Here is a 24257-nt window from a genome sequence, read left to right on the forward strand (position 1 = left end):
TCTGGTGGACTGGGAGAAGAGATCGTGGGAGACCATCGGCATGGATTCAAGTGCCTCCGCGTTAGCCCAGCTGCGAATGCGCCGATTTGAACCACACCATACAGCCCATCTGCGCATGCGCATCTTTGATACACATGCAGCATGTCATCCCATACACGAAGATTGGTCCAGGGGTGTAGTCATTTGCGCATGTGTGGTTTTTTTCAGCATTCAAATGCTTCGGCAATCGCCTGTTGGACCACTTGCACATGCGCAGTGTTGACGCGATCGACGCATTGGAATGTTTGACGGTACGGCTGGGCGATCTCGAGAACGAAATGGCAGTCTATCGTATGCGTGAAGAACTTAATGATTTTCAGAATAAATACATTTTAAAATAACCTATTAAGCTTGTGTTCATTATTTACAAAAAGGCCTACAAGTCCCATTGGCTGTCTTTAATTTCTCTGGACGGTGCCACGGCAGATGAGGACCGGACCGCAAGGCATTAGGACACAAAAAACAACACCTTTATATGTGCAATCCATGCTTTTCAAAAAAAAAAAAAAACAGTATCGCCGCATCAATTCTGGAACTTTGGTCTGACCAGAGACCAGCAATATATATTTTTTGGCCTAACTAAAGGACTCGGTAGAGCGCATTTGGCTCCGCCAGGCTGAACAGTTTATCCCACTGATGGGCCAGATCTGGATTCGGACCTGAACCAATATCTAATCGGCTTGTTCTTGTCACCTAACCAACTGATCCACAGAGTTTTGTCATAACCGTCCACAACTTTTTCAAACATCGGTTTTTGCCCCATCTCCCAATTATGAATAATCGCTTCAGAATTTAAAAAAATTATTGTATCCAGCTCCATATCTTCACCAAAATTGAATCACTTTGTCCCTGTCACACATCTAATCTGTCCACCAAAATTTGTCATAGGCCATCCATACCTTTTGGGTGTGTGTCTGTGTCTGTGTCATGTTTGGTTCTATCTCTCAATGGTGAAGAATCACAGAATTAAACTGCAAATGTCTGCTGCTCTTCTTCTGCTCCAATCGGTTCTTCTGATCATGTGCTTGTTAAAGTGGACATCTCACTGGCCATTCTCAGAGAGCTTCCTCAGCGCCGACGAGTCTGGCATTTCACTCAGGCCGACTGGCACGGTCTGCAAGCAGCCATCAATCAACTGGACTGGTCTCCCATCTCTAATGCCTCTGACATCAATTCTTCCTGGGAATTCTTCCAAAGCAAACTGCTCTCTCTCATGCCTAGATTTATCCCATCTCGTCTTCAGTTGTCTTACCCTTCCTCCCGTCCATGGTACACTGAATCTTGTGGTGAGGCAGTTGCCCTGAAACAACTTGCCTTTGCGTCTTGGAAGGCAAATCCAACTGAAGGCAATCTCAGTTCCTTCCACCAAGCTCGAAACAAGTGTGTTTCTACCCTCAGGAGTGCCAGGAAGGACTATCTCTCCACACTCAAGATTGAACTCTCAAACCTGTCTCCTTCCTCCAAATCCTGGTGGCGTCTGGTCAAATCCGTTTCTGGTGTTTGTTCCCCCTCCATCCCCTCCCTTACCTCAAATGGCTACACAGTTGACACCGCACGTGACAAAGCCGAATGCCTCAACTCTGTGTTTGCCTCAAAATCTTGTGTCCCAAACCCATCTCTCTCTGTTCCCACCTTTCCCAGTCGAACCCAACTGCTCCTGGACTCTGTGTCCTTCTCTCCTGACAAGGTGGAGAAGTTTTTATCAAACCTCGACTCTGATTCTGCAACTGGACCAGATGGCATCAGCCCTCGGGTCCTAAAATCCTGCTCTGCCACTCTATCTCACCCTCTCTCTGTTCTTTTCACCCTCTCTTTTGCTCAAGGTCATCTGCCAGCATCTTGGAAATCAGCAAACATTACCGCTTTACACAAAAAGGTGCAAAAACAGATCCTTGCAACTACAGACCCAATCAGCCTGCTCCCAATTATCAGCAAAGTCATGGAATCCATCATTGCTTCAGATATCAAATCCTTCCTCTTCTCCAATGGCTTGATCTCTGATCATCAATTTGGATTCAGACCAGGTCATTCTACTCTGGACATGTTGCTTCTACTGTCTCAACAATGGATGGAGGTCCTCAATGCCAAACAGGAAATCAGAGCTGTCTCACTTGACATATCACGTGCCTTCGATACGGTCTGGCACCCAGCTCTGCTCACCAAACTCACCTCCTATGGTATTCAGGGAAATCTCCACTCATGGCTTGCGGATTTCCTCTCTGGTCGTAGGCAACGTGTGACCCTGAATGGATTTCTCTCATCTTCCCTGCCTGTTCTGGCTGGAGTTCCCCAAGGTAGTGTTCTGGGCCCTGTGCTATTTCTGGTCTTCATCAATGACCTCTCCGACTCTCTGGAAAATCCTCTCTATCTCTTTGCTGATGACTCCACTATCTGCCGCTCCATTCCTCATCCCTCAGATCGGCAGTCTGCAGCCTCCTCACTCTGCAGACCTGGACAAAATCACAGACTGGTCAAACAAGTGGAACATGTCTTTCAATCCTGACAAATCTCACACTCTTACAATGTCTCTCCGAAAGGACCGACTGGACAACCCTCCCATCTACTTTCTCAACAATCCTCTCCAAGAAGTTCTGTCGCTCAAGCTTTTGGGTCTCACTATCTGCCATGATCTTTCTTGGGAAAACCACATTTCCAAGCTGGCCTCCAAAGCCAGTCGCCGACTGGGCATCCTCCGTCGTGCGAAGTCCTTCCCTGGCACACCTGAGCTCCTCACCACATACAAGGCTTTCATCCGCAGCTCAATGGAGTTGGTGGTCTTTCTGTCTTCTACTGACTCCTCTCTGGCCTTGCTCCCCCAGCTCTCTCTGTGCTCTGTCACCCCAATATTCCTTCAGGTCGCACAAGATCTGCCTGCAACCCTCTTATGGTTAAACTGCCAAAGTCTAGGCTCTCTGCTCACCTTCACTCTTTCATTCCCCCTTTCTCCCGCCTCTGGAACAAACTCCCCCACTCCCTTCAATCCCACTCCTCCCTCCAGGTCTTTAAAACAGCTGTTCACCACCATCTCTTATCTTCCCCCATCGAAAACCTTGATCTTTTCTACCCCCGGTAATTCACCCCAGAGTCCTTGCAGTGTTCATATGTTTTATTCCTCTCCCACCTCCCCCCAAGTCCTCCCGATGTCCCTGCTCTCAAATGTTGTGTTTGTGTCCTTCCCCCTCTCTCCCCATCTTGTCTGCCGCTCCCCTTGTTTTTTGTGTGTCGGTTTGTCTTTTTGTGTGATTAATGTTAGCTCTTTCACGAGCCTCGATCTTGTATACAAAAAAAAACAAAAAAAAAAACTGGAGCTTCCAGGGAAGCAGAACTCAACTGAACTGACTGGACAACTTTAAAGTTGACAGATCGGGTTGACATGCGATAGCAACCTACCTTGTGTGGTAAGGGTTAAAATTCTAAGTTTGATCAAAATCTGTTAATATTTGTGGATGCTCGAGTGTAAACGTCGTTTTCATGACCAAAAACAAAATGGTCGCCTATGTCAGCCATTTTTCAACGGATCTGGCTGAAATGTAATACCAACCTGGTCCTTGGGGTAAGGATGCTGCATGTCAAGTTTGATCAGAATTGGTTGATATTTGTGGACGCTGGAGTGTTAACGTTTAACGGACGACGGACAGTTCAGTATGTGATGAACTCAACTGGACGGTAGTCCAGTTGAGTTAAAAAATATATTGGATCAGGATCTGGATCCTCACCAAAATTGAATCTTTGTCCTTGTCAGACACCCAACCTGCTCACAAAGTTTCATCCAAATCTTTCCAGAACTTTGAGATATCGTGCTCACAGACAGACGTGTGTGTAAATATAAGCCACTATATCCACCACTGCTGAGTGCGAGCGGAAAATTTGATTGAGATGGCCTCATATTTTGTCCAAGTACTGCTAAATTGGAGTGTTTTGAAAGTGTCAACAAGGTGGTTTGTGCTCTCCAGTGTTCAAGTACGATGTAATTAATTTGAAAAAAAAATACAGGTCATAAAGGATGTAGAAAAAAAAAAAAACATTTCAGAAGTTTACCGCTGTTCATTCACCATCCTTTACTTACTTACTTAGTGTGTCGAGCTTGCTCGGCACGAAAGCACCGTCCTTTACACCACCTTATTTAACACGACCTTGTTTTTGAGCCATTTATGATGTCCCTAAAAATCAGTTTCCTGTTTGGAATGATGTTCACTTTTGTTTCACTGCCAGACAGATAGGCAGTATCTCATCCCAAGTGCGGATGTGCACATAGTAAGTAAGGTCCTTGCTCTGTGCACATCTGCACTCGGGTTGAGATTCCGTGAAATTTGCCAAATTTAGAGCCAAAGTACTTCCAAACTGCAGGTTTGTGTTCCCATTCCTGTTCTGTGTTCTACAGTGTTCTACATACAACAACAACAACAACAACAACAACAACATGCATTTTAAGGCCATTTTCCCTGCTGGAGCGGGGGTTAGCCTTGCGGTCCCCATGACAATCTTCTCCATTTTGCCCTATTTTCTGCATCTCTCCTTGTTAACCCCCTTGCCCGCATTTCTTCTTCCACCATCTTTAGCCAAGTCTTTCTCGGTCTTCCCCAACCTCTACTTCCTTCTACATTCATTTCCATCACTCTTCTCAACCAGTCACTTTCATCCTTCCTCAACACATGACCAAACCATCTCAACCTGTTTCTCTTCACAGCATCAATCACAGGCTCTACGTATGTAATTAAATCAATTGAAAATTAAGTAGTTCCTCGATCATAGACCGACGTCTGTAGAGAGACTGACACAGACAAACTCACACATACAAAGTGAAGCAATTTCTTAACCCCGCTTTGCGCTTCACAAGTGGGGTAATTATTCCAGTTTCTGTACGTTTGCCTACTTTTCATAATGGCCTAATGAATGCTCACATTTTTGTGCGTTAAAAGGAAGTTAAACACTCATATTTTCTGCTTTGTGCCACGTAAGTAGCTTACCTATTTGGTTTTGGTCTACAAAGGTCCAGCTCTTTGCTTTGCCAGATATGACCAGGCTTGAACATCAGCTGCCCTGTGGGAAACTTCAGCAGGTACCAACTATTAGAAAATCGCATTGGTCTTGGCCCGTTATAACTGGAAGTTCCCATATGGATGACAGTTGAATTCCTCCCTTTTAAATACCACAGACCAGAGTTTGATAATACTAGAAGATAAAACTTTGACAGGAATAGAGATAGTTACGTATGCTTTAAAAGGTGGTGTATAAATCGGAATGCTGTTTCATAGGATGATTTATTACTGTTGTATGAATAAAATGGAAATGTTGAAAGAAAAAGTATTGAGTATACCAAGCAGTTCTGAATCTAATCGATATGAGAAACAGGATTGAATGAGACTCTCTATTATTATAAGTGAAGAAGAATCTAGAAGAGGAAAAGTTTTTGTTTTGAACTGTAAATTGAAACCAGGCCATGTAGCCTCAGCTTCCTCAACTATATCGTACTGTTTGCAGATTGTCTGGCATTTTATTGATAATGCTGCCGATTGTGTAGGCGGTACCGTTGTTGCTTAATTAGGACAATTTTCGACGGCCAGGCCGAATGGACACACGGACGCACGCACACCGTGACCGGGCTCGTTTTATTCACGGATATCACCAAAATAATGCTCCACCTGCTTATGCGAGCGAGCGCTCTTTGGAGCCCTTTAACCGCTCTCCTCCCTTGTCCCCCTTAGTGCTGTACCCGAAGCAAGTTGCCAAACTAACTCGATGGGTTTCCCTTCCGAGCGGAGTTTGAATGGAGCATAGTTTTTCTCTCGACACGGAAATGAACTCGGATGTTTTCCTGTCGTATGAAATGAAGTAATTGCAGTATTTTGCAGGCAAATTAAGTTTGTTTGGAGAAGAATGCAAATTCATAAATTGTTCAAAATATCAAAGGTCAGCGTCACATAAAATCATCAATTTTCATCCAATTGACCTGAAATTTAAATTACCATTTGAGTTTTGTCATCAAATTTATCAACAAAGCTTTATTGTGATAATATGGAGAAGGCAAATTAAAAATTGTCAAAATGTCAAAGGTCACGTCATATAAAATCGTCAATTTTCATCCAATGCACCTGAAATTTTAAGACCTTGCATATTGGGTCACAGAATTGGTTCACCAATCAAAAGCTTACCATTTAAATTACCATTTGAGTTTTGTCATCAAATTTATCAACAAAGCTTTATTGTGATAATATGGAGAAGGCAAATTAAAAATTTTGTCAAAATGTCAAAGGTCATTATTTGAGCGTCAGGAAGGGCATCCGGCCATAAAAACATTGCCTCAAACAGGGAACCATGATTGTCATGGGGCCCGCAAGGCTAACCCCCGCTCTAGCGGGGAAAATGGCCTTTAAAAAACGATCATTCATTCATTCATATAATTTTGTATGCTCCTTCCGTGTCGTTCTTAAAAGGGTTCCTGCTTTGGTAGAATAATAAATGTTTCCGTTCGAACCATTGCATGAAGAAACCATTGACACTTCTTCTTCAAACTTGGAAATAGGCTTTAAAAATGGGCAACATTCTGATTTTTTTTTTTTTTTTTTTTTTTTTTGTAAGTAAATCTAATTAGCTTTCCAACTAAGTAAATTCATTACCTGAGCTCCAAGCCGATCCGTGTCCCGGAAAATATTTTGTCGAAATTACCGAGCCAGATCCAAACTTCCTCAGTGTTTAAGGAGGTCTCTACAATGCATGGAATAAAAACCACCTTTAGAGGCCATGTTTCCCCGCAAGCAGGGGTTGGCCTTTTTCGGGAACTGTGGTTGTTGTTGTTTTTCGGTCCCCTTTTTGAAGCAATGTTTTACGGCCGGATGCCCTTCCTGACGCCAACCCTTTTTGCCGCCTTTAATGACAAGCAGGGAATTACCAGTGAACTGGTACTCAATTTGCCGACCTCGGAAGGATGACAGGCTGAGTCAACCCCCCTGGCGTTAATTCAGCAATTGACCGGGATTCGAACCCAGGATCCTAGGATCCTAAGCTGGCACCCTAGCCGCTAGCCCAACACCAGGCATGGAATGTCACGTGTATTCCAAAGATGTGACTATTGTTGAGAAAAGAGGTGATGTAAAGTTGTTTTGATGATCGGTTGTCGGTGTTCTTCCTTTTCCGTGGTGTTACAGGAAGTAATGTCAGACTTGGAGGAGAGCAAGTACCAGAATTCTGAGCTGCGTCTCTCTGTGTATGGACGTTCTCGCGATGAGTGGAGCAAGCTTGCACATTGGGCTGTGAAGAATGAAGTGCATTCGAAAAATGTCAGCTGGCTTATTCAGATTCCACGGCTATAGTAAGTGCTCCACGCCAACACTATTTTTGAATACAATATTAGAGGGCCAATGATGTGTTTTTGACAAAACAAAGCATGGTTACTTATCCCACATTTGGACACCTAAATCTTTTCAATTTTGCAACACATCCCAAAATTTTGTTGCAACTCAAGTTATTGTGAGCTTGAAAGCTTTGTATGTGGTGAGGAGCTCAGAAGTGCACAGAAAGGACTTTGCACGACGGAGGATGTGCAGGCGGCTTGGAAATGTGGTTTTCCCAGGAAATATCATGGCTGATAGCGAGACCCAAAAGCTTGAGTGACAACTTCTTGGAGAGGATTGTTGAGAAAGTAGATGGGAGGGTTTTCCAGACGGTCTTTTCGTAGAGCCAATCGTGTGATGTTTTTCAAGATTGAAAGACATGTTCCACGTGTTTGACCAGCTTATTTTATCCAGATCTGCAGAGAGTGAAGAGCCTGCTGCTTGCCGATCTGAAGGTTGAGATATGGAGTGGCAGAAAGTGGAGTCGTCAGCATTAAGATAGAGAGGATTTTCCAGAGTCAGAGAGATCATTCCAGAAGACCAGAAAAAGCACAGGGCCCACAACACTGCCCTGAGGTACTCCAGCCTGAACAGGAAGGGGAGATGAGAGAAACCTATTCAGGGCCACACGTTGACTGCAACCGGAGAGGAAGTCCGCAAGTCATGTGTGGAGGTTACCATGGAAACCATAAGAGGAGAGTTTGGTGAGCAGGGCGGGGTGCCAGACCGTATCAAAAGCACGAGATATGTCAAGGCAGACAGCTCTGATTTCCTGTTTGGCATTGAGGACCTCCATCCATTGTTGACAGCAGAAGCAGCATGTCCAGAGTAGTGACGTGGTCTGAATCCAAATTGATGATCTAAGATGGAGCCATTGGAGAAGAGGAAGGATTTAATATCAAAAGCGATGATTGATTCCATGACCTTTCTGATTATTGGGAGCAGGCTGTAGTCTGTAGTTGCAAGGATCTGTTTTTGCACTTTTCTTGTGTAAAGTGGTAATGTTGGCTCATTTCCAAGCTGATGGCAGAAGACCTTGAGCAAAAGAGAGGGTGAAGAGAACAGAGAGAGGGTGAAGAGAACAGAGAGAGGGTGAGATAGAACGACAGAGCAGGATTTTAGGACCCGTGGGCTGATGCCGTCTGTTAAAGTTGCAGAATCAGAGTCGAGGTTTGACAGAAACCTCTCCGCCTTGTCAGGAGAGAAGGACACAGATTCCAGGAGCAGCTGGGCTCGACTGGGTAAGGTAGGAACAGAGAGAGATGTGTTTGGGACACAAGATTTTGAGGCAAACAGAGTTGAAGCATTTGGCTTTGTCATGTGTGGTGTCAGCTGTGTATCCATTTGAGGTATGGAAGGGGAACAAACACCAGAAACAGATTTGACCAGATGCCACCAGGATTTGGAGGAAGGAGACAGGTTTGAGAGTAGAGATTTCCATAGTCTCTGTGCGATATGGGACTGAATTCAATTTATTTTGAAAACACTTTCTTGAATAAATCTTGGTGGAACATGGGAACAGATTTATGTTTGAGACACTCGCAACAGTTAAATTTCATCAAGGATTGGTACAAATTCAGAAACCCAAGGTGTGGACAATGTCATCCTACGTGGATGCATCCTGCCAAGCATCAGTACTGAGATCTACAGGGAGGACCATGTTTAAAGAAGAAAATCTTAGCAGCAAGATGAACATGTTCTTAAGTGCCAATGTTTTTTTTTATGACCATATCTCTGAAAACAAGTTTGGTTTAAAATATAGGGATGTGGCAGGTGAGGACGACAAAACATGCCGCCTATAAACAAGATGCGAAGCATTGATTTTAATTTTAATTTTAATTTTTTTTCCTCACAACCAATAATCAAAGTGCTCGAGGTTTTGAATTTACTCCAATCAGTTTAAATTCCCCAATATATAGTTTCGCGATAGAGCAGCACAAAGCGACAGCTCAGGGAATATCTTATAAGCAGCAGAAGTGTTTACAGTCACATGAAAAGGTAAGTACACCCCATGTAAAGTTTTGACTTTTTCAACATATTTCAACATACAGCTATTTGATCTTCATTTCAACAATATTGATAGATAAAGGTGATATAATATAACAAATATCATGAAACATTTACATTTTGTAGTCCATTGTATAATTTAAATAAACATGAATGCAAATTTCGCATGTGGAAAAAGTAAGTACACCCTTGGCTCTAATAGGTGGTATTTCCCCCTTCGGCAGAAACAACCTCAAGTAGGCTTTTCTTATAACTGTCTACAAGTCTCTGACATCGACTGGGAGAAATTTTTGCCCACTCCTCCATGCAGAATTCTTTCAGCTGCGCGATGTTTGAGGGGTTTCTTGCATGCACAGCTCGTTTCAAATCCCCCCACAACATCTCGATGGGATTTAGATCCGGGCTTTGACTTGGCCATTCCAGAACCCTCCATTTCTTTCTTTTCAGCCATTCCTTGGTGGATTTACTGGTATGTTTAGGGTCATTGTCATGTTGCAAGGTCCACCTTCGGTTGAGCTTCAACTTTCTGACAGATGGCCTCACATTATCCTCAAGCACCCTCTGGTACAATGAAGAATTCATAGTGGATTCTATGATGATGATGGTGAGCTGCCCAGGCCCTGATGCAGCAAAGCTGCCCCAAACCATAATATTTCCACCACCATGCTTTACAGTTGGTATCAGGTTCTTGTGGTCAAATGCTGTCTTTGGTTTTCGCCAAACATGTCTTCTGGTACTGTGGCCAAATAGCTCTACCTTTGACTCATCTGTCCAGAGCACATTGTTCCAGAAGTGCTGGTCTTTGCCTAGGTGTTCATTGGCAAACTTTAGTCTTGCCCTGATGTTCTTTCTGGACAGCAAAGGTTTCCTCCTGGCACACCTCCCATGTAGATCAAATTTGTGCAGCCTCTTTCGAATGGTAGACACGTGCACTTTGACATCAACAGTGGCAAGAGCTACCTGTAGGTCCCGTGATGACATTCTGGGGTTCTTAGAGACTTCTTTCAGCATCTTGCGGTCTGCTCTCGGGCTGAACTTGCTGGGGCGGCCTGGCCTAGAGGTGCCAGGTACTAGAGGGTGACACGTTCTTATTTTCACCTGTACTCAACCTATTTCATTGGTCCCCAGTTCGCTCTACAATCTCCGCCCTGACGGCACCTGGTACCCAGAGGTATCAGGTACCCAGCCCCTATTCTCACCTGCATTAGACCAACTTCGCTTACTCCCCAGTTCTTTGCATAATTCCGCCCTGGATGTTGTTCATTAATTTGCCTCGGGTTGGTGTGACCCGATGTAGGCATATGCCCCGACGGACGAGCGCCAGTCCAAGCCACTGGGCCCGACAGTGCAAGATGACGATCCGAGCGGACATTATACCGGACCAACCGAGCGCAACCAGCCATCACACCCACCCCCACTGCCACCCGATATGAACGATCGAGTCTCAAGGGTCACCTCTCATTGAGACAGTCCCCCTTCCGCCCCCAATCCCTGACCTAGGCTGCTGGCGGCGTGCGATTACCGTCATTAGTCCCTCCTTCTAGGGCTCAGTACTCCCCAAGCTCGTCCCAGCAAATGAGGTTAACCTTGCTCTCTGCGTCATGACGGTCCAGGGATACGGGGGAAGAGTGGGAGGCCAAGGCGACTGACAAAGGAGGGGGAGGGAGGAAGAACTTCTTGTTTTGTTGCTCATTTCTTTTGGGCGGACAGCCTAGCCACCCGTCCCTTCGAAGACTCTCCCATACAGCCGTGTCGCGGCGGGTGTCAAGTCCGTTGGCAGTTGGCAGTTGTTTAGAATCTTCTTCACTTGTAGATGATCGTCCGGACAGTCGAATGATTGATTTCAAATTGTTTGGAGATCTTTTTAAATCCCTTCCCAGACTCGTAGGCATCTATAACCTTCTTTCTGAAGGCCTCAGAGAGCTCTTTTGATCTAGGCATGGTGACGCCGCACACTTCAACAACAAAGAGCAAACCAAACTAAATGTCTGAGGTTTTAATAAGACAGGTTCCTCCAAGATCCTCTCTAACGATGTTCTAATCATTTGCACCTGAGCTGGTGCACCTGATTCTAATTTTAGGTATTTGAAGTAGTGATAAATGTAGGGGTGTACTTACTTTTTCCACATGCGAAATTTGCATTGATGTTTATTTAAATTATACAATGGACTACAAAATGTAAATGTTTCATGATATTTGTTATATTAGATCACCTTTATCTATCAATATTGTTGAAATGAAGATCAAATAGCTGTATGTTGAAATATGTTGACAAAGTCAAAACTTTACATGGGGTGCACTTTTTCACGTGACTGTATATCGGTTAGAAGGAGTAAACAACATCCTGGTAAGATTTTATCGGCCATCATTTGCGAACCAAGGAAGTGTTGTGTTGCGCATGTTTCGCACCGAGTTGTTTGCTGCAAGTTGCATGAGGATGAAGATTTGTTTCAGAATGCCGCAGCTGGTGTGTGGAAAGTGCTTTGCTGCAACACGAGAAGTTATGGTTTACGTTGCGTAATGTGTTGTCAACTTGACGTTGGTGCTGAACAGGATTTATTAATGTTATTCCAAGTGGATTTGCATTCAAACTCGGCAACAACAAACATGGGAAGTATGTTCTACTTTGGTTATGTTGGTTTTTTTGGTTTAACGTTTTCTTCCTCTTCAATTTCCTTTCCCTGCTTTATTTGTCAGTGACATCTATCGCTCAAAGAATCAGCTGCAGAACTTCCAGGAAATGTTGGAAAACATTTTTCTTCCACTGTTCGAGGTGACCATTGATCCCTCTTCAGACCCAGACCTACATACCTTCCTCCAGGATGTGAGAACACTGAAGGGTGGGATTTCTTTTCCGTGTGGCAGGGGCTTGTGGGCACAGTTGTGCATGACCATGACAGGTTGCTGGTGTGTGATGTTCCAGGTGAGGGGCTTTGACAGTGTCGATGATGAATCTCGCCCTGAGCAACACATCCTCACTCCGACCTGTCCAACACCTGATATTTGGACAGGACCTGAAAATCCTTCTTACGCTGCATATATCTATTACACCTATGCCAACATGTCTGTTTTGAATCAACTGCGCAGGTGTGCTGTATGGGGCTGTCATTCTTGATGTGAACATATAATTGATGATGCCCATCATGCAGTGAGATATCCTTGTTTTTTTACCTTGTGCTGGTTTATACCCAGTATCTTGCTGCTGCTGCATTTTCTTGCTGCATTTTCTCCCTCACTAATTTGTTCAAATCAGCAGGTGCACAAAAAATGTTTCCTTCATTCAATAATTGTACCTTATCATAGACCTGTTTATTTATTTTAGCAGTATGTGTCTCTATTATCGGCCTTTAAATATCTTTCAGGGAGCGAGGCATGCCCACTTTTGTGTTGCGTCCGCATTGTGGTGAGGCTGGTCCTGTTCACCATCTTGTGGCCGGTTTCCTACTTGCCGAAAACATCTCGCATGGCCTTCTGCTTCGCAAGGTGTGTTCCTCAGCCTTGCACCTCAAAGGCTTTTCTTTTTAATGTTCTCATTGTATGGGGAAAAAAAGAAAATCTAATCGTCTCGTCATCCGATGTCGTTTTTAAGCGGTGAAGCCACGTCAACATTTCGCTGTCCTTCCATCAATCTGTCAAAAATGAAGAAGAACCTGTCTAACCCACCGTGTTTAATTCTAAAGTGTGATTCTCATGGGTTTCGTTCGTTTCTAGGCTTTGCCTATCTCGTATTAAAAATGCCAAACCCAACCGCTTCCTTCAGACACAGGTGCGATTTATTTATTCATCTATCTATAATTCCAGTAATCTCTGTTTGTACGTCTGTACGTTTGTACGTCTGTTTGTCTGTGACCGCTGTTTCTCGACAACCACGGGTCCGATATACTTTTAACTTGCCAGGTATATTGCTGGGGACCCGAGGATGTGCCTTTTCAAGGTTTCATATTAATCGGACAATTACTTACCGAGCTATGTCCAAAAAACGATTCAACCAATCGGAGAGCAGCGAACGATCGCGTGTGCCGAACGTGGAGGACACACTCTGCCTCGGATGGCACATTTGAGAGCGTATTCATTTATTTCACGTTTGCAAACTATGTTGGCGTTAAACTATGTTTTAAAACTAATAATAAAACTAATAAAAACGAATTTGCGATTCATTCGCTTTCCTGCGCGTTTGTGCACGCGATGGCGATTTCTTTACCAAACTCCGGAAGCCGTTCGCTTTGGACCAAACCATTGCATGTAAATAGAGGGGGGGGATTGTCACCGTACTCGCAAGCCGTTCGCTTTGGACCAAACCATTTCATGTAAATAGAGGGGGGGGATATAATTTTAGATATAGATATAGTACGGGCAATGCCCTAGTTTTTATTAATTTTTTGAGGGGTTTCATGACAGATTTGCGATTTGCTCCTATCTTCAAGAATACGATATACAGTCTTACAAGTAGTATATGTATATGCATCTTGTTGATAGGCTGCATGTTTTGTCATCCTCACCTGCCACAACCCCAGGTCCCAGTGCTCCAGTACTTGTATTACCTGGGACAGATTGGCATTGCAATGTCACCTTTGAGCAACAATAGCCTTTTCCTACCTTACCACCGGAACCCACTGCCTGAATACCTTGCACGTGGGCTATTTGTCTCTCTCTCCACTGATGACCCATTACAGTTTCACTTCACAAAGGTACTTTCCAATACCTCTGATGTTTCTTACAGGTGTACTAAAAAAAATAAATCTCTCAAACAATACTTATTTGAGGAAACCCAACTTGCAAAACATTTGCATCCCTTCAGCCATCTACGATATCTATCTATAATTCCAGTAATCTCTGTGTGTCTGTGTGTTTGTGTGTTTGTGTGTTTGTCTGTGACCGCTGTTTCTCGACAACCACGGGTCCGATATACTTTAAACTTGCCAGGTATATTGCTGGGGACCCGAGGATGTGCCTTTTCAAGGTTTCATATTAATCGGACAAGTAGTTACCGAGCTATGGCGATTTCTTTACCAAACTCCGCAAGCCGTTCGCTTTGGACCAAACCATTTCATGTAAATAGAGGGGGGGGGTTCTGTGGTCGTTGCGAATGGACCAAACCATTCATGTAAATAGAGGGGGGGGGGGGGTTCTGTGGTCGTTACTGCCACGTGGTTTCAAAGTTGTTTTTTTTTGTTGTTGTTGTTTGCACGCATGTTTTTTTGCACCCACGTACGGGCACGCCCTAGGATGTTTACACACACACACCCCTACACAAATTTTTTTTTTTTTTTGGCAAGGAACGGGCACCCACGTACGGGCACGTCCTAGTATTGTACAACTAGCAGAGTACCCAACCTGTGGGTTGGTAGAGTTTGCAGAATACTTGCTGAAAAAGGTATAGTCGGTCTGTGTATGGCAAGAAGACTCTTTTGATGTTTGGGTAGTATGTGTTTAAAAGGGTCTAACGGGTCTGAAGGTTGAGGGGTTTCTAAAAGTATAAAGGGTATGTTCCAATAATTCAATAGTTGGGCTCTTAAGGGTCTAAAAGGGTTTCAAAGGTTCTAAATGACTGGAATGGTATCCTACAATCGTAGTTAGGGGTCTAACAGGGTCTTGAAGGTCGAATGAGTCATAGTCATGGAGGGCAAAGTGATCTGAAGGGTATGAAGGGTATGTTTTAATAGTAATTAGGTGTCTAAAGGGGGAGGAAGATCTGAAGTCTCTAATGAGTCTTGAGTTGTTTAGGGGGTCAAAACGGTGTGTTCCAAGATTCATAAGGCAACAGGTTTATTATATATATATATATATACAGTGGGGAGAACAAGTATTTGATACACTGCCGAATTTGCAGGTTTACCCACTTACAAAGCACGTAAAGGTCTGTAATTTTTATCATAGGTACACTTCAACTGTGGAAGACGGAATCTAAAACAAAAATCCTGAAAATCACATTGTATGATTGTTAAGTAATTAATTTGCATTTTATTGCATGAAATAAGTATTTGATCACCTACCAACCAGTAAGAATTCCGGCTCTCACAGACCTGTTAGTTATTTCTTTAAGAAGCCCTCCCATTCTCCACTCATTACCTGTAGTAACTGCACCTGTTTGAACTCGTTATCTGCATAAAAGACGTCTCCAGACCGTCTCCGACCACAAAGACCGCAAAGACCGACCGCAAAGCCGTCTCCAGACCTGTCCACACTCAATCAGACTCCAACCTCTCCACAATGGGCAAGACCAGAGAGCTGTCTAAGGACATCAGGGACAAATTTGTAGACTTGCACAAGGCTGGGATGGGCTACAGGACAATAGGCAAGCAGCTTGGTGAGAAGGCAACAACTGTTGGCGCAATTATTAGAAAATGGAAGAAGTTCAAGATGACAGTCAATCTCCCTCGGTCTGGGGCTCCATGCAAGATCTCACCTCGTGGAGCCTCAATGATCATGAGAAAGGTGAGGGATCAGCCCAGAACTACACGGCAGGACCTGGTCAATGACCTGAAGAGAGCTGGGACCACAGTATCAAAGAAAACCATAAGTAACACACTACCCCGTCATGGATTAAAATCCTGCAGCGCACGCAAGGTCCCTCTGCCCAAGCCAGCGCATGTCCAGGCCCGTCTGAAGTTTGCCAATGACCATCTGGATGATCCAGAGGAGGAATGGGAGAAGGTCATGTGGTCTGATGAGACCAAAATAGAGCTTTTTGGTTTAAACTCCACTCGCCGTGTTTGGAGGAAGAAGAAGGATGAGTACAACCCCAAGAACACCATCCCAACCGTGAAGCATGGAGGTGGAAACATCATTCTTTGGGGATGCTTTTCTGCAAAGGGGACAGGACGACTGCACCGTATTGAGGGGAGGATGGATGGGGCCATGTATCGCGAGATCTTGGCCAACAATCTCCTTCCCTCAATAAGAGCATTGAAGATGGGGCGTGGCTGGGTCTTCCAGCATGACAACGACCCGAAACACACAGCCAGGGCAACTAAGGAGTGGCTCCGTACGAAGCATCTCAAGGTCCTGGAGTGGCCTAGCCAGTCTCCAGACCTGAACCCAATAGAAAATCTTTGGAGGGAGCTGAAAGTCTGTGTTGCGCAGCGACAGCCCCGAAACCTGAAGGATCTGGTGAAGATCTGTATGGAGGAGTGGGCCAAAATCCCTGCTGCAGTGTGTGCAAACCTGGTTAAGAACTACAGGAAACGTCTGATCTCTGTAATTGCAAACAAAGGTTTCTGTACCAAATATTAAGTTCTGTTTTTCTGATGTATCAAATACTTATTTCATGCAATAAAATGCAAATTAATTACTTAAAAATCATACAATGTGATTTTCAGGATTTTTGTTTTAGATTCCGTCTTCCACAGTTGAAGTGTACCTATGATAAAAATTACAGACCTTGTCGTGCTTTGTAAGTGGGTAAACCTGCAAATTCGGCAGTGTATCAAATACTTGTTCTCCCCACTGTATATATATTTTTTTTTTTGGATAAGCAATGCTCATGCAGGAACAGCTTTTGGAGCATACAATTGTACAAGCGAAGACATAATCTGCTGATACATGTGGACATGCACATGGTACTCTCGATAGCACTGGGGGCAGGGAAAAATCGAAGACAAATATAAGAATCATATGCAAACCGCAAAAAGTTAAAATAGTATGTTGATGCGATTATAAGCATTTTCACTAATTTGTCAAAAGAGGCTCAAGTCTTGCTACGTCACAGCAAAGTGGGGGCACTTTATCCCAGAGCAGGTAACTCTGCCATGAGAGTGCTCATCACAGTTCAACACTTCACTATTCTTGATTTATAATTTCCCAGGTGCTGCTGTCGAGTTTGACGTGACTCCATATTTAGCAGCTATCGGTTTGCACCGTGTCGCCCTATTTCATCGTGGGCATTGGCTGCATGTCCCATCAGGGGGTTTGCCCACAACAGTATATAAAACAGATGACAACCCACAAAGTCAAAGATGTGGGTCCCACTCTACAACTGGGAAAGTTGGCTATGCCTTGCCATATTTTCCCAGGCAGGTTGTGGCCGCACCCAAGCCCAGTGTTTAGTGTTTGGGTTGGTGTTACCCGGTTTTGAAGCACAGACCATTTTGCTCACAGTCTTTTAGGTTTACTGGGGGGCCCATTGGTCCATTGGATCAAATTCTCATTGGTCTTGAACACATTGTAGCATACCTGCCTGCCAGACCCAGAGCGGGGGTGGGGGGGGGGGGGGTGTGTCTTTTTGGTTGTCAAGGACTTTTGTGTCTTCTGGATCTTTGGGTCTTCTTTTGTCTTTTGTCCTTTTTCTGGGTCTTTTGGGTCCTTGGGAACTTTTCAGTCATTTGGCTATTTTGGGTCCTCTGGGTCTTTAGTGGTCTTAACGACCTTTGGGGTCTTAAAGGGTCTTCAAAAGTTTAAGGGGTCTCAGCAGTTTAAAGGGTTAAAAGGACATTTCAATAGAATGTAATACGTAATTAATTGACTATCGTACGTAATTAATAAACACAAAAAGTGTGCCACAAACACACACCTCATTTTGTAGTCGATGCCTATGTTCTTGTGGGACGCTTTATGCCTACACGCATGGTTCTCGGAGACTTTTGGGTCATCCGCTCCCATGATTGGCTCCTCTTCAGCTCCGTTGGCTCCTCCTACCTGTTTCAGATGCCCCATTTATCATGTTCATCAGTCACAGATAGCTGGTTGATTCGACGGATTAGATGGTGGAAGAGTGAATCTTCGAATTGTTCTCTTACCTGCTTTTTTATTTTGTTCATGATTGATAACCTTTTGTGTATACAAAGTCGAGCCTCGCCGAGGAGCTAGAATGCATCGAGGGTAGGGGAGGATGCACTGGGCAGAAAGGATGGATACACAAGGAAACTCTCGAAGGAAGGAATTCATCTTGATTCCAGCCGAGACTGCAGTACAAAGTTTTGTACCAAACCAAATGTGTCGGTGCCATCCAAATTGTAAATGGAATAGCCCAAGGTTGTTGTTCTTGCAGGCTTTTTGTGGTTCGATTGCTTCACTTGGCAGGTAATGTCTTGTCGATCTCCGGGCTGGTGACTTGGTCACGTGGAGTGGGTAGTATATGGTGGCTGGATCCAGGTGCCAGCGGGCATGACTATTGCGAGTGCTGTCTGGGTCTGAGGCCGTCTGTCTTTTCATGTGCAGGAGCCGCTGATGGAGGAGTACAGCATCGCCGCGCAGGTTTGGAAGCTCAGTTCGTGTGACATGTGTGAGCTTGCAAGGAACAGCGTGCTCATGAGTGGATTTCCCTCCGAGGTGAGCCTCTGTCACCTCAAAACACACACACACACACACACACACAATTATGCGTTGTGTACATTCCTCATGTTTATTTGTTCCGTCAACAGTCTGATCACGACCAGTTGATGACTAACAAAATTGCGATCGTAATATTAACTATGGCTGCACAATGATGAGATATGATGATTCTAGTTGTGAATATATATATATTTTTTATTGATCTCTTCACCAGACGAAGCGTCACTGGCTTGGCCCACACTACCAGAAGGAGGGCCCTGAAGGAAATGACATCCGGCAGACAAACGTGCCAAATATTAGGGTGGCGTTCCGCCATGAGACGCTGTGCCAAGAGTTGTTCCTCATCTTGAAGGGTGCACAGGCCGTCGGCAAGTGCACATAGTCATGGGGGCACATCGGCGTTTTGCCCACGCGCGGACGCGGCTCGTTGAAAATTAACGGGCGATCGCTCTTGCATCCCAATTGGGTAATTCGATGGCATTTCCAAGCACTGGACGCTTGAGGTCTCGGCGATGGAAATGATTGCGTTTAACAATTTAACTTTCGGCATCTCGGACCACCCCGACTGGCTTCGCTTGCACACTTTCCTTCGATTCCGTCACTTATTTCTGTCGATCGGTACCAACATTATATATTCCGGTTACTTACACACGTGCATGTCCTCGGTATTGTGTAACCTGCATTTGCATTTCATTGTTCATGTCATTCGTCTCCATGTGACCCTTTGGTTCTTTCTTTTGTACTACTTGAGTTGTTTGTTACGATGGATTAAATACGTCGGTGCAGCATTTTCTTGCTTCCGCAGCTGAAGGCACCGTACGTGCGTAGCCGGTTTTCGTTACCACGATAACTTGTTAACCACTAAAATGATTTCCACCAACCTATGGTACAAGAGTTTCACATGCAAAGCTTAACTGACTCCATGTTGGGTTCAAAGGTCTTTGGTCATGTAACCATGAATTGAAAACTCTTTCTCCGCAATAACTTGTGAACCGCAAGAGGGATTCCGACCAGATTTGGCACAAGTACGGCCTGCGATACAAAGATTAACTTATTCAATTTTGAATTTTGGGTACAACAGGTTAAAGTTCGTGTGCAGAGCACAACGTGAATTGAAAGCATCTGATGTTCTCTGTCTGTCTCTGTTTTTGTCTCTGTCTCTGTCTCTCATGTGACCTTTTAATTGAGGCCAAACTAACAGTGGGTTGATATCTAGCACAGGCGGAGGTGCATACCCATTGCTTCATTCGTGTCAAAAGTCTTCTCTCAGGTCTTTTTCGTCTTTGCTTAGTTTTGTGGTTCTGGTGAGGCTACCTGTGTCCATTAACTGCGAAAGTCTGACATCTTGGTCATTCATCTGAAACTGCTTGAACCAGTTTACTTGGCTTTGAGTCCTCTTCACTGTATTATTTATTAACGTCAAGCTACTTCCTGGTCTGACGAAAGCTGACTATCCTTTTGTTGTTGGATTTGCAGTGATTTTGAGCGTTTTGTTGTTGAAGATTTTTCTCACGGTAATCTTGTCGGCAAACTCCCCATCCTCTGTCATGTGGCAAAGCCATGAAGGACTTCTTCTTGTTGGTTTATTTTGGAGAGTTTGATGCTCTTCATTATGCTTCGCTTTGCTGCAGCTGGGTAGGGCGAGTAGTTAGGATGTAAGGCCGTGGCACAATTTTCTTGTTTTGTTGTGATTGGACTTTCAACCCTTTATGAAGTACACTTATAAAAAGGTGAAAAGGCAAAATATTGGATGAAGAGGGTGAGGCATTACCATGCCCCCCTGTCTGGGGCAAGGTGAGATCAGGTAAGTGCGGATGACAATGGAATCACAAATGTCCAATTGGCCGAGAGAGGCCATTTTGTGCTTCTTTTAGGCCCGAGCTGAAGAGTGGTGACTGCTTGCCCCCCCCAGGGTCGTGACCGGCTGTGAGGCTCATGCACACCTTCAGCTTTCACTGAAGGCCCGATGCAGCCGTTGTTGACTCGTGGGACGTGAGCTGATTTGCATTCCGTCTTGTGGTGGGGGGGGGGTGTTAACCATTGAGTGAAGATTTAAAAAAATACCTGATTTAAATAGTGGCCTACCCTTCTTCACCACTGTTTTTGGAAAATCAAAGAAGAAAAAAAACACGCCGCCAATATTAGAGGAATATTTCCATGTCTGGTATCTTTTCCCAGGAGTTTCATTTTACCCAGGTGTGCATGTGCGTGTAGCGTGTAGCAAATACTCCGTCCGTTAATTCCTCCGGCTTCCACCGGGTGGTGCTATACAATACAAATTTATGTAGAAAGAATTGGAGTCTTCCCCAGCCTGAAATCCCAGGATTGCAATTATTTTCTTAACCCAATAACACTCCCCAAGGCGCATACTGCGAGTTTTAAATTCATTCTATCCAGCGGTTCAGGAGCACATAAAGTAAAACACACACACAGTATGGTAAAAAAAAACAAAAAACTTTTACCTTTGCAACTGAACGTGGATGAAGGTTGTGTTCACCGTGTTTGTTTGTCTGTGAGCAGGATATCTAGAGTTGTGGATAGAATCGGATGAAACTTTGGTGGACTGATTGGGTGCGTGAAGAGGACATATTGATTATATTGTTGCGAATATGGAATTTGACCTCCATATCCGCTTGTAAATATTCCCCTATCTTCTCCGATACTCCCCAACTCTCCCCTTACCCCATTCCCTAGTCCCATTGTCTGTAAACAACACCCATTAGAGCCGATCTTCCCCTTCATTCCCCCATTAAATGTCGTGCCCAGGTCCCCCGCACCACACGTAGACAATTATAGGACATCTTGCTAGTTATTCTTAATCTATGTCAGTTAAGGACTTGTTTCCATTAATTATGACTCTTCGTTGCACCAGAATGTGATGATATGGCACCAGTAGGAGTTTAGGACCTTCCCATACCCCCCCGCATCTCTTCCCATCATCTCAAGCTCCAACAACAACCACAACAACAGCGGCTTTGCGTCCTCACTCCGGCTCGGTTGGCCGCCATTGAACATGTGCTCGACGGGGTTACCCAGAAGGGGGCTCCCTGTCGGCCCCTCGTCAAGGGCGGAGCCGGTAACCCCCGCACCCAATGAGAAGCCATGGGCCGATGCCATATGGGGCGGAGCTAACGAGCGAGGGCGTGACTCCCCGCCGGATATACGCGGCCCCGCGCCGGACGTGACGTGAGATGCGCCCCCAGCTTGAGACGACAAGACGCCACCTCGAGCGCTGAGAGACCTCCTGCATCTGTTGGGCCGCGCCATCCTGTCCCTGAGCACAAGGTGCACCTTGTGCTGGCCATCAAATACCCGCTTTCCTTGTCATCAATCCCCGTGTGAGTCAGTTTTTGTCCTGTTTCTCTGTGGTCTGTCGGGAATAATATAAGGTTGTGTTTAAGTGCCCACCTTCCTATGTTTCCCTCTTGTCCCTGTAATCTAAACCTTCCGCAATTGTAATAACAACCTTTGAGAACCGTATCCCTGGTGTCGTATTGTGTGATTGTAATCCAGCCGGGTGTCTTCTTTTTCTTATTGAGCCAGCATAGCGCGATTAGTCAACCCCGGGTGCAATCGGGGTAACTTGTACGGATACGGCGGCCATCCCGCTCGGCCCACCATACCATCAAAGTCGTATCTGTAACAATTGGTGTCGAGGAGTGAGATTCGGACCCGGGACTAAATTAGTTAGGCCCAAATTTTGGGAGGGAAAATCGATTCGGAGCGCGTTTCCCGCGCGAAATTATAACGGCGAAATTTCAATTTGTTTTACGAAAATAAAAAAAATAAAAACCGAGTTTTGAAAGTCGCGCTATGGCGGATCAAGACGGCTGGGGTCCGGTAAAGGAGAGTGAGGTAGGGTCGATCCAGGACCAAATTGAGGGACAAGAGGAGAGCGAAGCAGTGAGGGCGGCAGGTTCGCAAAATAGCGCCGTCACGCACGAAGTAGCGGGCGCGCAAAAAGGCGCCTCGCACGAGCGTGCGGTAGCCGAGCCGGCTGTATCAGCGGGCTTTAACATGCAGCCGATTGACATGCAGGCCCTCATTGCGCAGTTACAGGCAGCTGTACAGATGAGTATGGGGAGCCAAATTGAGCGATTGGGTGAGCGGTTGGGGAACCGGATGGATGCTCAGGGTGAGCGATTGGAGGGCCAAATGGGGGTAATGGGAAACCAAATGGGGGTAATGAGGGACGAAGCGAGGGGTACCGGTGAGAAGTTAGACAATAATTTTGAGGAGTTAGACAAGAAAATTGAGAAGTTAGACAATAATTTTGAGGGGTTAGACAACGGGATAAAAGAAGTGAAAAATGGGTTAATGGGGGTAGAAAATAGAATGGCCGCTCAAGAGAATCAAATAGAGGGAGTGAAAAATGGGTTAGAGGGGTTAGAAAACAGTATGGAAGGCAAATTGAGGGACATGAGGGACCAAGCGGAAAGGGAAGTTAAACAAATGGAGCAGCAGATAGAGGGGGTCAGAATGGGGGTAGAAACCAAACTGGATGCTCACAGGGAGGAAATGGAGCAGATGAGGGTGGCATCTGGGCAGGAGATGCAAGTGATGGGAGAGGAGATCAGAAGAGGAGTGAGTGAGGAGGTCGGAGGAGTGCGCGAGGAGGTGAGGCACTGTAAGGAGCGCATGGAGAAAGAGGTGAGAAAGGGGACTGTAAAATTGCAAGGTGGTATAGAGGAGTTGACGCTGGGAGTAGAACAACTGACAGTGGGACAAAAGGAGCTGGGGGACCAGGTAAAGAAGAACACAGCGGTAATAGAGGGTTTAAAATCGACACAGAAGGAGATGAAAAAGGACGTAGGGGTAATTAAAAAAGAGTGCCAGACGGTACATGAGGACCTGACGAGGAAAATGGACAAGGTGGTAGAGGTAATGGAGGTTAAAGAGCGGGAGGTGCGGGAGCACATAGAAAAAAATAAAGTGGAGTTAGAGGACGAGCTTGAGGAGACGTACCGGGGAATAAAGGAGGTGAAGCAGAAATTAGAAGAAGTGGAAGAAGGGGTGAGTGAAATTAAGAAGCGACGGAGAGAGGATAAGAAAGAGATAAAAGAGGACATAAAAGAATTGGTCCAAAGTCTGTGTTTGGATCGTGATGATGTGCTCATTAACCGGATGAGGGATTCGCAGGTGATGGAGGAGAAGCGAAGAGGAAGAGGACCCGGTGTAAGTGGTGACCAATATGGTCGTGCGTATGATGCGCCAGGTGATTTAAGAGGCTTGGGGGTCGAGATAGACCCGGGTGTTCGTGAGAGGCCGTTGGTGAAGTGTGCGACAGGTCTGGTGTGCGAAAAAGGAGGGGTGCGAGAAAGTCCGACTCTGGGGTGTGTGAGGAAAAAGTGTCTGCCAAGGAGTGAGGGTGCTGGCGAGAATGAGTCGGTCGTAGCGTGTGTGCGAGGGAGCACATGGAAGCGCGGGGTGGTGAGTGTTACAGAGGGTGTGACGGGAGAGTGTGCGCAAGAGTGTGCGCGAGAAAGGTGTGTGACGGACAGATGCATGAGGAAAGAGTGCGCTGTCAGAAGTAAGGAAGAGTGTCCACCTGTGGTGAGTGTTACAGAGGGTGTAACGGGAGAGTGTGCGCGAGGAAGGTGTGTGACGGAC

General features: G+C 45.2%; 1 protein-coding gene across 1 annotated transcript in view; it reads left to right on the forward strand.

Annotated features, from left to right (window-relative positions):
* The window catches only part of AMPD2 (adenosine monophosphate deaminase 2), a 78307-nt gene extending 58872 nt beyond the window's left edge, over positions 1–19435 (forward strand). Inside the window, exons 12-18 of the mRNA XM_068134849.2 lie at positions 7185–7348; positions 12075–12201; positions 12301–12464; positions 12740–12860; positions 13892–14065; positions 18534–18644; positions 18862–19435. Of these exons, the coding sequence (XP_067990950.2) occupies positions 7185–7348; positions 12075–12201; positions 12301–12464; positions 12740–12860; positions 13892–14065; positions 18534–18644; positions 18862–19029 (1029 nt within the window). The 3' untranslated portion in view covers positions 19030–19435. The remainder of the gene's footprint in view (positions 1–7184; positions 7349–12074; positions 12202–12300; positions 12465–12739; positions 12861–13891; positions 14066–18533; positions 18645–18861) is intronic.
* Positions 19436–24257: the final 4822 nt, after the last annotated feature.

Source organism: Myxine glutinosa, chromosome 13, assembly GCF_964187855.1.
Source record: "Myxine glutinosa chromosome 13, kmMyxGlut1.1, whole genome shotgun sequence".
In the NCBI taxonomy this organism is placed as follows: Eukaryota; Metazoa; Chordata; class Myxini; order Myxiniformes; family Myxinidae; genus Myxine; species Myxine glutinosa.